This window comes from Channa argus, chromosome 10, assembly GCF_033026475.1.
Source record: "Channa argus isolate prfri chromosome 10, Channa argus male v1.0, whole genome shotgun sequence".
Lineage (NCBI taxonomy): Eukaryota > Metazoa > Chordata > Actinopteri > Anabantiformes > Channidae > Channa > Channa argus.
In genome coordinates this window covers 18480787-18493788 of record NC_090206.1, presented here as the reverse complement: position 1 = coordinate 18493788, position 13002 = coordinate 18480787, and the positions used below count along the sequence as shown (strand labels likewise).

Genomic DNA, 13002 nt, shown 5'->3' with positions numbered 1-13002 from the left:
TTGTGGCATATACAATGTCATATTTGCCATTATTTAAAAAAAACCCACACGTACAGACGGAACCTTTTTAGAATGCCAAGAATTATTTGTCTCTCTTTTCCCCCAAGAATCATGCAGGCTGCATGTGAGCCATCAGAAAGTGAGCTCTCAATCGATTCACTGTGTTTTTTCTTCCCAGCACAACATAGAGGAGATGACAGATAGCAAATTGAATTTATGAACAGGCTTTGTTGACACTGCTGCATAATTATAGGAATGCCATTCCTATGGTGTTTAAAAAGAGAGCCCGGCATTTCATTCAAAATGAGCACATGGTTTTTCGGTTTGGATGATTGAGTGAAAAGCTTTGTCACGTTTTGGAGGTGGCAGCTGTTCTTTAACTTTGCATTTATACACATATTTTATATGTTGTAGATGGCTGATTTTAATTAGCAGAAATAAACAAATGAGATGTCAAGTTTTGTATAATGTCAACTCATTTATTTGATTCGTAATTGGTGCTTGACTAAAAATTAAGAGTTTGTAGGGAGCTGTTAATGACGGATTGGTTTTCTGAAAGACCTGGCTAGATTTCTGTGTCTCCTCTAACTGCTCTTGCTCTGAGCATAGGTCATCCTGCTGACGATAGCTGGAGTATGCTTTGTATCTCCCTCCCTGATTGTCTGTCGGTCTGTGTGTCTGTCCATCTATCTATAATGCCTCCAGCTACCTGTGTCAAACTCACTTGTCACCCGAGAAATTTGAAACATACATTTACATTTAGTTTATTGATGGTAATAAACATGCATTTGCATCAGTAAATGTGTAGGTGAGTGTCTGTGTGCACATGTTAATTAAATGTCACGGGGCTCACGCTGTCAAGTATTCAGGAAGGTGTTTTACGACCTTGTCCTGTCTCGCTCCACCACACACACTACCCACACCTACAGTAACCATCCTCGCTGTTTCCCCCTGCTGCCTCCTGTGCTCTCTCTCTCTCGCTCTCTCTCTCTCTCTCTCTCTTTTTTGTCTGCCTTCTCCCTCATTCGATCTCTAATATCCTCCTTCCCCAATAGTGACAGTATCTGTGTTTATTCTTTCTATTTTCCTTCCTTGCAACTGTTGACACTTGACTTGCTGTCCGGCTCCTGGGATTGTTGAACGGTACTTTTGCAGTCACTTTCTTTCACCTTTACTGTAGGTACTTTTTTTCTTAGAGGAAAACTAATCTAATGTGTGAAGTTTTTATGTCAATCCTGCTGAGAGCACATTGCTCTTGCTATCTTTCCTAATTAGAAAATGTAATAGAGCTGCTTGAAAATATATTGCAGACTGAGACAGTCCCCAGGGCTCAGTGTTACATTTGGCACAGCCTCTGGGTCGAGGTATCACCTGATATTCAGGTAAAGGAGGGGGAGAATGGGGCACAGGAGGTAGGCAGGGATCAAAGGGAAAGATATGGAAAGGCGAACAGCATTTCTCTTTGGGTGGTAGACTCTTACAGAGCTTTATTTCTGCTCTTAAAGGTTTTACTGTTTAAGAAAGTACCTAAAAGTGCAAAAGCTGTGTTCCACACTTCCATAAGCTTTAATAAGATCATTAACAGACCCCAAGGCTGTCTGTTGAGGTGCCCACCAAGGTGTTTCATCACTGCAAGGGTTTGTCAATGTCTTGGGTCTTAGCCCATCTTAACCCATTTAGAAAGCAATTTCCTGTGAGCAGAGAGGATCTTTCCTCTTGAGAAAGATCTTTGGGCATAAAAGGTTAGCTTTTCTGTAATTCCCCAGCATGCAATCTGCCACTGCTGCTAATGAGAAGTAGATGAATATTTGCCCTAGGTTTAGCAGCTCAAAATAAGAGAAGAGTGAATGGCAGGAATGAGGCAGAAAGATCTGCTACAGTGGGTAATGTTCAAGTAAGTAATAGGGAAAGTTTGCTCTGAGGATTACGGGAATAAGTGTAGTCAAATAAAATTGAGTGTCGTTTTTTACCGAACGCATGCCTTGTGTTTATAGATGTGTTGAATATATACCAATAAATGCTTATATATGTTACTAGGTTTGTAGTTTGACGGCTCAGTTTCTACAATTCCTTGCTGAGAGTAAGTTCTGCTTGACTTTAAGCTGTTGCCCAATAGGACACAGTTAATTGAGTGCTGTGAAGTGACTGGGGAGTATGTTTCCGATTTTAGTCATTTTGGTTCTTTGTGTCTGCAGTCCTCCCCCTGAACCCCAGTATACTGGGGCTCCCAAGTCCTGGCCATTACAAATGATGAATTGTGCTACAGTTAAGCTAGAAGTAGGACAAATTGATCAAAGTGTCAGGTGCCCCATGTGATGTCTAGGTCTCCATGAAGAAGGGAAGTGAAGAAGGAGCTGTCAAAAAGTTTCTTGTGCCAAGGTGGTTGTAGATAAATGTTTACCTGCCACTTAACACTTTCTACCTTCTGTCAGACTCACATTGTGTCCTTGCTAGCCTACATAAGAAGACAGAGTAGCAAAAGATCTTGGGAGTTGATACAGTTATAGTAGCTGTAGGTTGTTCACCATATTGTTCTTTAGGTCCACATCAGACGAAACCCATACTCCGCCTTTTAACCACTGAGCTTGCTATCTGAGGTGTAGTGCTGCAATTTGAGATAAGCACTAGTTGGCTTGGCTTTGGTTTTGTTCTGATAAAGCTGGTCTAATTAAGCTTGATTTAATCGGGATTGCTTTTAAGCATAGCACACAGCCGGAACAGATATTTTGATTTCAAAGTAGCCCTTGGGAAGGACTTGAGGAAGAAAGAGGAGGAATGAGATAGAGAGCAAAATTAGTGTGAGTACGAGTGAAGAGTTGCTTTTTAAAAATTTGCATAAGACATGTTTCTATTCTTAGTTATACCGTCTTCTTTTAGTTGCATGAATGATTGTAGGTTGGGTGATTTGTTGCTGGAGAAGGAAAAAAAATGCAGTCCTGACTTTCTATGGTAATGGCAAAATATGTGCCATTTCCTTAAATTAATCATGTCGCATTCAGTGCCAACCTGTTTTGTTCATAAATTCAATTTGCCTGACTGTCGTGTCTCTTTGAGCACATGCGAGTTACAAAAGATTGATCACTTCAGTGCTGGGAAAGTGCTGTGTGCTGAAAGTAGCAGTTGTCTCCACTTATTTTCGAATGTTACTCTTCAGCTATAGCTGTAAGCACAGTGGAGAAACAAGATGCCTGGACCATAATGGTAAACATTGGGAAAGAGCTAGTTCACTCATGTATGCAAAAGAATTGATGGCCAAGTCTCCAGCTCCACAATAAGTCACCCTAATGATCCTAGTTTAAAATAATGTCTCTTCTGGACCAGAATGATAAAAAGGGTGCCCCTCTGACTCATTAGTAGGGGCATAAAGATAGATGACCCAGATATAGCAACCAAGCTTATTTTTGAACCCAATTTTCATTGAGCAGTATGCTGTATATGCACAGTGTGAGCACAACTTGTCATTCTGTTGGCCTCCTAGCACTTTAAGTGTCTGCTACCTGTCTCTGCAGCCATGCCAACTACCTCCAAATCTCTAGTTTCATGGACCCACACGACAGCTGGAACAGTGGGCAGGGGGAATGTTTTTCGAAGGCCGGTCCCGGTGTCATTGACTGAACAATGATAGAGCGCCAGGGTATCGAGCGGCTCCACACTAAATCTTTGTAAAGAGCACTTAGCTCCCCTGCGTTAGCCCCAGAAAGAATATCTGTCAATGGCCATCAGTGGATGCTTTCATCCTGCGGCTCCTCTGCCTGTATTAGTTGCTAAGCTCCAAGTGTATTCTTCCTTCTATCCAGCTGTTTCCTGAAAAAGCGGCAGGAGTGAGTGACAGGCCTCTGTCATTCATGCACTCTACAAAAGGCTTGTTTATATCTCATTTAGAACCCCAGCACTGTCTTTCTATGATGTAAGGTAATCTTTTATGCACCGGGAGTTTGAGAGCATCTACCGCTTTCATAATAGAATACCCAGAATTAGACCTTGAAGCAGTAGATGTTATTTTGTACTCCATCCTGTTCTGTTAATGTGTGTATTGTCCAGTAAACATCTTGGCCTCTATTATCTGTTCTCTTACAGAGGGAGACGAAACTGGTGTGATGGATAGTCTAATGGAAGCGCTACAGTCTGGAGCAGCCTTCCGTGATCGGCGAAAACGGACACCACGCAACGGTAAGGCAGTTGAAAACATTTTTTAGTCCAAATTGTACATTTTGTTTTACTTGTTTGCATAGTAAAATTGACTTATTTCCTTAATTGTTCATAATTTAGATGTAATGAAACGTTCTCATGTCGCTCATTCAAAATATGCTCGGTTGTTTGTTTTGTGCATATCCCTGTACTCGTGTACTTTTGACTTGTCCTTAGGCAGTGTAAATGATAATATACACATGCCATGTTCATGTATTGCAAGACGCATACTGTAAACAAGCATGTGTGGCCTAGTGCAACAGATTAGCAATTTATTGTCCCCTTACCATTCAGAAGGCACTTATTATAATGTAGCCATGCTGGCTGCAGTTGGACTCAGAATGACTCTGTGTAATCCTGGTATTAACATATTCCATTCTGCCATGATGAATGGCCTGTGCCCAGGGGAGTACCACCTAGTAGGGGTGCCAGGGTCAATTAAAATGCAAGTCAGAGTTCTGCAGAAGAGCCACAGGTGCTTCCACCTCCACACAAGCAGTCATGGTAGGAAAAAAGAGCGGGTGGGGACATCATACCAGTGGCCGAATTACACAATACCACCACAGACAGGCTACACACTGAAAAGTCTTGTCAAATATATGGCTATTGTTACGTGGCAAAATTGCATGTCTGTGACAAATTCATAGTCTTAAGAAACAGACCTACTACAAGGATTTAGGGAAATACAATATAGTGCAAGTTATTCAATCTGATTACCTTTAAATGTTCTATATTAATCAAAGGCAGTTGCCTTCATACTATGCATGAATACGTGGATAGTCAATTTAATTGTCATAAAACGTTTCCTTTTTTAAATAAAAAAATTCTATACTTTTGGTCTCGCATGACATACCTGGGTGACAGGAGACAACTGTCGGCCATACAAGAACATTTGTAACATATCTATTTTTTGACCTTAAAATGTCTACAGCAATTTATTTAGCTTTGGGGTTCCTATACTTTTAGTGGGACCCATACTGTATTTTATCACACTTCTGCACCCAAATGCAGCGCTCTAATAAACATACCCAGCTCCATTCTTCATCTACACCCTTTTTCTTCCGACCTGCTGCATATTTTGGGTGTGTGCAGAGGAGCTCTTGCCAAACTCAGTGAGTGGTTCACTTCTTACAAATATCTGAATATGTGTCACCTCTGATGCCTTTTTCTCTTCTTCTCCACCCTTGTCTTCTCTTCCTTTTCTTTATCGCCAACATTGTTGCAGGTGATCAAAGCCCTTCCAGCCCATCTTCTCGGTGGCCGGGTGCTAACTATGGTAACAGAACTCTAGGTGTGTGTATTTAACTACCTAAAGTACTAAACCAAGACCCAGCACCACTCTGCCTCCCACTGCACTTCTTCTGGCTGCATAACTCATGTCCCTTCTGTCAAAAACCTTAAGCTGTGCTGATCTACAACATGCAGTGTCCTGTGCTGAGTTTATGCATTTGATATATCCAAAAATTAGATGTTAAGAATTTATTATGTATGATTAACTGCACATAAAATACAAACATGAAAATTGTAGGTGGATATAGAAGCCTAAGGCAAAACCTGCTTTTTATTAACATGCACAACTCCTAACTGAAGCAAACATCTACAGTTTCAATATGAATCAATGCTAATTTTGACAGATTTATAATAGGACTTCCAGTAATGGTTCATAGGGAATCACAATGTCTACAGTACTGTTACTAGAAACATTTCAAAATAAAACTTAAATCATATCAAAAAGGTCAGATTGATGTTTGCTTCTCTTAAAATTTGCAGCAGCACATCAAATTCACAATTTGGGGGGCTGTAGCTCAGTTGGAAAGGCAGTCATCCACGGACCACAGGGTCAGTGATTCAATTACCATTTACCAAATTAGTGACGTACATTAGCAAAGCAAAGACCAGTAGAGTATTCCTATTAGTACAGCTTGTAGTTAGTATTTTCCCCATCATGTGCTGTGTTAGGTCACAGGTTTTTTTCTCAGATATTTGCAGCATTTCATTTAAAAGGAAAATAAAATACATCAACGGAGGTGCATTATAAACACGGCCTTAGTTCCTCTGGTAGTATGCCTATTACCTATGGTAGCATACTGTAGATTTCTCTACAGTATATCAAAATATCTCTTTACTTCTAGCTCAAAAATGCCTCCCGATGACATCACCTGAAGGAACCTTCAGTTGAGATTATGTCGTCTCCTTGCTCTTACTATGGAATAGGAATCACAGTCAACTTCCTTTTCCAGAGCTACCGCTGATGAGATCATCTGAACTCCTAATTGTGAAAAACTCCTCCGGGTGATGTCTTTTGGAAGAGTTTCCAGCTAGAAGCAAAGAAATTTTTTTAATACAGGGAAGTCAGAGGGAAGTTTAAATGCATTAATGTATATTGAAAATTAGTGAAGTCGCCCTATACCACATACCATTATATATATTTATATATTTATTTATATATATATAAACGTTGCACCATTGTCATTATCAGTAATGAATTTTTATTTTTAACGTAAGATTATTTTCAAATAAACACTGGTAAAACTGTAATACAAAGTAATGCCTGCACTACTGAAGAACATAATTTAAATTTTACACTGAATACCTTTAAAATCCAATGCAGTAAAATGATAAAGTATTGAATTTGCCCTTGTACCGCGCTTGATCCTTAATGTTTAACACTGTAACACAACATAGTGCTAATTTTACTGAAAGAAATAGTTTTTGATCAACTCAGCACAATTTCTGTCTTGTAGAGCAGCTACAGTTATTATCTAGTTGTCCTGCTAATTCTATTACGCTGTGTCACAGCATGATGTCACTTCCTGTCTCGTAGCAAAGTAAAGCAAGTGTTCTGCTGGAGTGGTCTGACCTTTACACTTTCGCCAGTCACAATATTTCTGGATTTACATTTTGGTTTGCATATTTGTTTTGCAGCACCCCAAATATGTCTCTTTATGACATTGCTTTTCCTGACAATGAGTTGCCTGTCATTCTCGACCACTTGATTCTGTCTATGTTGCAAAAATGTCTCTCTTATAATTATGAGTTCAACATGTAGTGATTGCATGTCCCCTCATGCTTTTGAGTTTGCCTTCATAGATGAGTGCCTGTGTCAAGAGTATGTTTTGTGTGATACTAATATTTTGAATGTAAAGTTTCAAAAAGGTAAGGCTCATTTCAAAAGTATCTTGATGTACATACAAACAAGCACTTTGTACAGTTAATATTAGAGTTACAATCCCAATATACGTTTTGAGATATTCATGAACTCCTATAAAGAAGAAAGAAAGGCTCTTACAGAAAGCAATTTGTATGTACAGTTTAGGCCTTCTAACTTTGTCTACAGGTCCTAGAGGTGGCACCGCCTAGAACACCACATTTCTGCAGTGGGGGAAACAATTAGGTGGACTGATGGTTGTTTTCCTAGTTTGCCCCCATCTTCTGAAATTTATTTTCTTAATGGAATGTAAGTTTCAACCCTCAGCTTTGTTAATTATCTGAAAACAGGGAACAATATATATCTATATCTTGGATACTAATAACATCATTCCTTTGTTGGGTTCTTGGTGTCTGGGGAAAAAAGAGTACAATCACAGCTCTTTTGTGTTGAACAAGTCATTTGAGGTTGTCCAGGAACATAATCAGGAGACATTCTGATCATAATCAGATGTAATCTTGACGCACACAACAGGAAAGAGAATCACACGGGAGGGATACACTATATCCTGCTTGTAGGATGTAACTGTGTAAGCTGTCTCACCTTACGTGTTGTCATTAGCACAACTTGGGCTGTTATACTTAAAAATGGGTAAAAATGGTTTGCAAACCGTACACTACTAAAGTGTTACTGTAACTGAAATGCTGTCTATTGTTGTTTATGAATATGTTCGATATTTAATCTAATATTCTTGATGTCCTATTTTCCGATTCTTGTGAGACTACCATGTTTGCTAGGGGTCCTTATAATGGCTGTCTTTCTCCCATGCATGTGGTTTTTGTTTCCCCTCCTTTGCCAGTGCACACCACTACTATGAGACCAGAATATATTATGTACGGACGTTTCCCTGTTTATTGATATGGAACTTGGTTCTGTGGTTTGATAAACAGCTGCATGGATTGTCTACCCTGAGGTGATGAGAGAGGGAAATCCTTTTGACATGCTGGCTCCATGGATTTTTTTCTAAATGGAATCTGAAAATGAGTTCAGATGCTATAGAGCATAGGGGGAATTTGTCTCATCTCGCGAAAGGGGGCAAACAGGAATCTTTAAGCACAGTATGAGGGAATTTTTTATTTAAAGTTTTCTTTTTAAGAGAAACAGTCAAGTTCCCTAGTGACAGTGGGAATGGCATCTCAGTCACCGAAAGCTTTTTGGGATGTTACTTTTACATGCATGGTGGGAACTTTTGGCGTTTTCATGCGTTTCTATCAGACCTATCATGACAATTGTCATTTTTGGGTCAGTGCAGCAGCATTATTGTTCATGTGTCTTTGTTGTATATGTACTTTTTCTCTAACTCATGGGGCAACCACATATAAGTGTCTGTGTTTTCTTAAAGAAAGGGTTTTCAAAGCAGTTATATTAGACAGTGTGCCAAATCTATTCATATCTGCTTGTCATGTCTGTTATAATCCCATGCTTTAAAGCTTGATTAACCTCGTTTCATTCTCAAATGAGCAGCTTGTACCAAAGAGTCTCTGAGTCGCTAAAGAATCGTCACAAGAAAAGAGTTCATTTAAACCCAGCATGCCGTTCTTTGTCGTCCTTCAGGATAACTATACTACAGCAGACTACCTTAAGTGTCGGGCTGAACACAATTCTAGGCGCCGCCAGTCACAATTACGCCCAATTCCAGAAGCATTTCCTATTTCCTTGCCTCCACTTTGTGTATGATGGAAAACCTAACCCAGGAGGCTATTCTCATGTGTTATGCAATTACAACAGCCAGACCTAATTCAGCACCCAGAAACTGGATGGATTGATCAAGGCCAGAAAAACCCATTTCTATTGAGGGTTCAGTCTTATTTTGGGAAAACAATATGTAAAGTATTTTGTGGTATCCAGTGGTTTAACAATATACATCCCCCCCACAGACTGCACTTTAAAATTAATTATACTTAAATAAGGATAAAAGAAGCAGACTCATTTTCTATGCCCTATTCCCTTTATGGTCAGACAGTTACCTGGGTATCTGGGCAGGAGATTGGTGGGTAGAGAGCAGGAGCCTCTCATACATCCTGGCTCATTGATTTTTGGTCAGGGATGAAAGCCACAGACTCAGTAGGTCTTTCATACTGGGGGGCATCCCAAAAGACACATCAATCAGATTTCAAAGAGAACCAAGCCCATCTTATTTATTTACTCCCTTTTCAATGTCATTACAAGCCCATACCAGGGCATTACTCCTTTCCTCTCTCTGCCCTATTCTGTTGCTTCATCTTCCACGGTCAGTCCATCAAAAATCCCATCCTCTGTTCTATATACAACAACTCTTAAGAACTTATTTGTCACTGAACAATGAGAGGGGCCATCTTTTGCACATTAAAAATATAGAGATGTGGTGGTATATACTTGTCAGGAGTCTGGTCTAATCTTTCAGAGCCTAGCAGTTAATGCAGCTGCTCAAGCCAGAGAGTGGGGCTCTCTGTATGTTTAATGAAGATTAAATTACATATTTTCTCTCATGAAATTTTAAAGGATGAAAAGGGATAAATCTGCAAAGAGGCAAATGAAAAGAGTGAAGGGAACTATCTTTAAGTTAGGAGGTTTTGGCTGAGTCAAGTCAAGTGAAAGGTGAAACAGAATACAGGTTTTCAATTAATGTAAAGATTTCTGTTGAATTTCTTAAGGGAAAAGTAATTAAAAGTAAAATAAAAATAATTAACTTTTATTACAAATATTACAGTTGTTCCTATAGGTATATTGTTTGTGATAGCTGCCACTGAAGGCACAAATACTTGGCATGTACAAAGGGGGAGCAGGGCATCTTTGCAAATGCAAAATCCAAGGCAAAAAAAGGACTTGCTGAATAACAGCTGATCTAACTGTGCTGTCATCAACAGAAAATAATGTCGTTTCCGAGAAAAGAAAGGACTCTCTAAAAAAAAGTTTAATCAATCCTTCTTTTCTTGCATCTTTGAGGGGAATGAGGCAACAATTTAAGGTGATGGGAGGTACCCAAATGTCCCTTGGTCCTGGGTATACACTAGCCTCATTTGTGACATAAACTCTATTTTAATACTTACTACTTGTGTGTGTTATTCACATCACCCTGATATAGACGGCAATACAATAGTCTTAGCATGACATGACAGCTATTTTCTCATCTTTCCTTTTATCACCTGTTTGGTTCTTAAATTGCATCATAGGAAGTGATAGTGATCGTAATTCCCTTAGCAATTAATTTGCTCACACATGTGTTGTGCCCATCACTTTATCTCCTATTGTCTGTCAACATCTCAAGCAGTTGTTTTCTTGTACTGTTTCACACACAGACGCACAAGCAAGATTGTATCACATTTCAGATAGGGACTGTTGCTGTAGGGTGTCTCTGAGTTGAGGGCTATAGCCCTTTTCCTCCACAAGCTCTTGGCTTCTGCTTCAGGGTGTTGATAGGTGTTATTCATTGGGACGGCCCTAGAGGCAGTACTCCAGGAAGTGGAGCTAACATGATTTGGAGCGAAGAGACCTAGAGGGTGTTGGTGGCTCTTGCTATAGCTCAGATGGCTTAGTAGATGTGAGATATCAATAGTGCAGATGAGAGCAGAGCTCTGTAGAGACGTGCTGCTTGAAATCTATCACCTGCTTCTCATAGATAAGGATGTTTATCAACAGCCAAAGGGAAACGCAGATGTGAAAGAAGTGAGGCACAGACACCCACTCAATTTAAGATTTGACGTCCTAGGGCATAGACAAAGCCATTGTCCTTCCCATTGACCCACCGGACCTTTCTTTGGACCTGATCGTTTCTCTCCTGCAGCAGAAAGCCCATCATAGAACTGTAGATGAAGATTTTATATACCATTTGAGTACCCTTGGCGAATAACTGATTCGTTGCATGACTCTGCCAAGAGAGGACATAAAGTAAGTGAAGTGTGACACAGAGCCATTTTAAGAGGATAAATCAAATCCTAATAAAAGGCAGTCTTGCTGAGTGACCACCAGGGGTCTCTCGTCCATGCCCCTGCTATTAAGTACCCCCTAAACCCTTTGCTGTTTAAATTATACAGAAGTGATCTGTCTGAGGATGGGATGTCAACTGAGGGCAGTCTGCATGCCCTTTTGATGCCATTATGCCCTTTTACAAGTCCCTGCTTGGAAAGATTTATAATGTGGAGCCTAGCTCCCTATGGTAACGTTTTTTTTCCTTTCGTTTTTCTTTTCTTTTTTTTTTTTTTACATAAAGTCAATGACCTAGTGCTATAGTAGACTTAGAGCTCCCAACACCTTTGTCCAATATTGTTTTATTGTTAGAGGGCTTCACTGATGTAAAAGGTTTTCTGCCCTCCCACCTAGTGGACCATCAGCGAACAACTGCAGACCAAAAATGTGCAGTAACTTATCATATTCAATAATATCCTAGAGTGTTTGCAGTGGGCTGTTTTATTTTCCTTGCTCACTCTCCAAACAATATTGGCTTTCAAGTATGTGGGCAGTTATGAAAGGTCATCCTAAGTGTAAATTGTCAATAGTGGATCTATTTTGGAGGGCAAATATGCTTTGGAGGCCCCATAATAGAAGGTTTTATCTTATTTTTTACTCAGGGCACATTCACACAATAAGATTGATATCATTCATTGTTTGATGAATTCCTAATAGGCCTATAAACTTGCAGAGTGTAAAGCCAAAGGAATGCTTCGAAAGCCAAATATAGGGGAGGCAGTCGGACCATCCCACTAGCTGAAAAATTGCCCTCATATAATTCCAATGGAATCTCGTCCAAGCCATCATGCTTAGTGTTGAAGGATGGGCAACTTGCGATCATTGAATTAAACCTTATTTATTGCTCATTAGGCATACAGCGGGACCAACTGATGATCAGCTAGAGAACAAATAATGTGCAGTGCAATAGGATGCCATTCTGTATAGTTATGTGTTCCACTGCCAATTGGAAGCGATGCCACAACGTAATGCTGCTTCTTCTAATATCATACTTGCACTTATTTTAACCCCTTAACATGATATGGCTATTATAAAGTATAAGATATAATGTACAGGCTGATGTTTGTACTTGAAGTTTCGGCCTCCATCTACAATGTTAGCCACAATGAGGAAGAATTTATATTTTCCTTTTCCATTAAGTGGGTCTGATGTCTGTAAGAGGGGAATGGCGGACTAGGCAATGATATGTGAATGTGAATGAGTGTGTTAATGGTAATTCCCATAAATACAGATACTGTAAAGAGAGAGTATATCAAACAAAAGCCAATGTTACATTTATTAATTATTATTTAATATGGCAGTTTCAGTTAAGGTGAAGCTGGGAACAATGGCCTCAGCTTGAAGTAGCTAGATCCTGCAACATCACATGTTAAGTTTCAAAATATTTATTTTATTTTATATTTTATTTTATTTTTATATTTATTCAAATATTTGCATAGTTGTTGAAATTCTGAATTTACTTTACAAGGTAAATGTGAATGAAATTCTGAATTTACCTTACAAGGTAAATTCAGAATTTCAAGAACTAATGCCTTTGTTTTCTGAAGTAAAAGGAAAACTGCAGCTCCACTTGATATTTTCACTTTTTAGATTTTGTAAATAATAACAAGTATGCATATTAGATTGTATAATTACAGTAGTTGGAAATTGGGTCTGAGATT

The 13002-nt window shown here is 39.3% G+C and overlaps 1 protein-coding gene across 8 annotated transcripts in view; it reads left to right on the top strand.

Moving 5' to 3' along the window:
- The window catches only part of diaph2 (diaphanous-related formin 2), a 352014-nt gene that overhangs the window by 300950 nt on the left and 38062 nt on the right, over nt 1-13002 (top strand). For 6 of the 8 annotated variants that reach the window (XM_067517868.1, XM_067517862.1, XM_067517865.1 and 3 more), the window contains 2 exons: nt 4078-4170; nt 5414-5479. In XM_067517868.1, coding sequence (XP_067373969.1) covers nt 4078-4170; nt 5414-5479 — 159 coding nt within the window. The remainder of the gene's footprint in view (nt 1-4077; nt 4171-5413; nt 5480-13002) is intronic. The other 2 variants (XM_067517863.1, XM_067517867.1) reach the window with 2 other exon arrangements.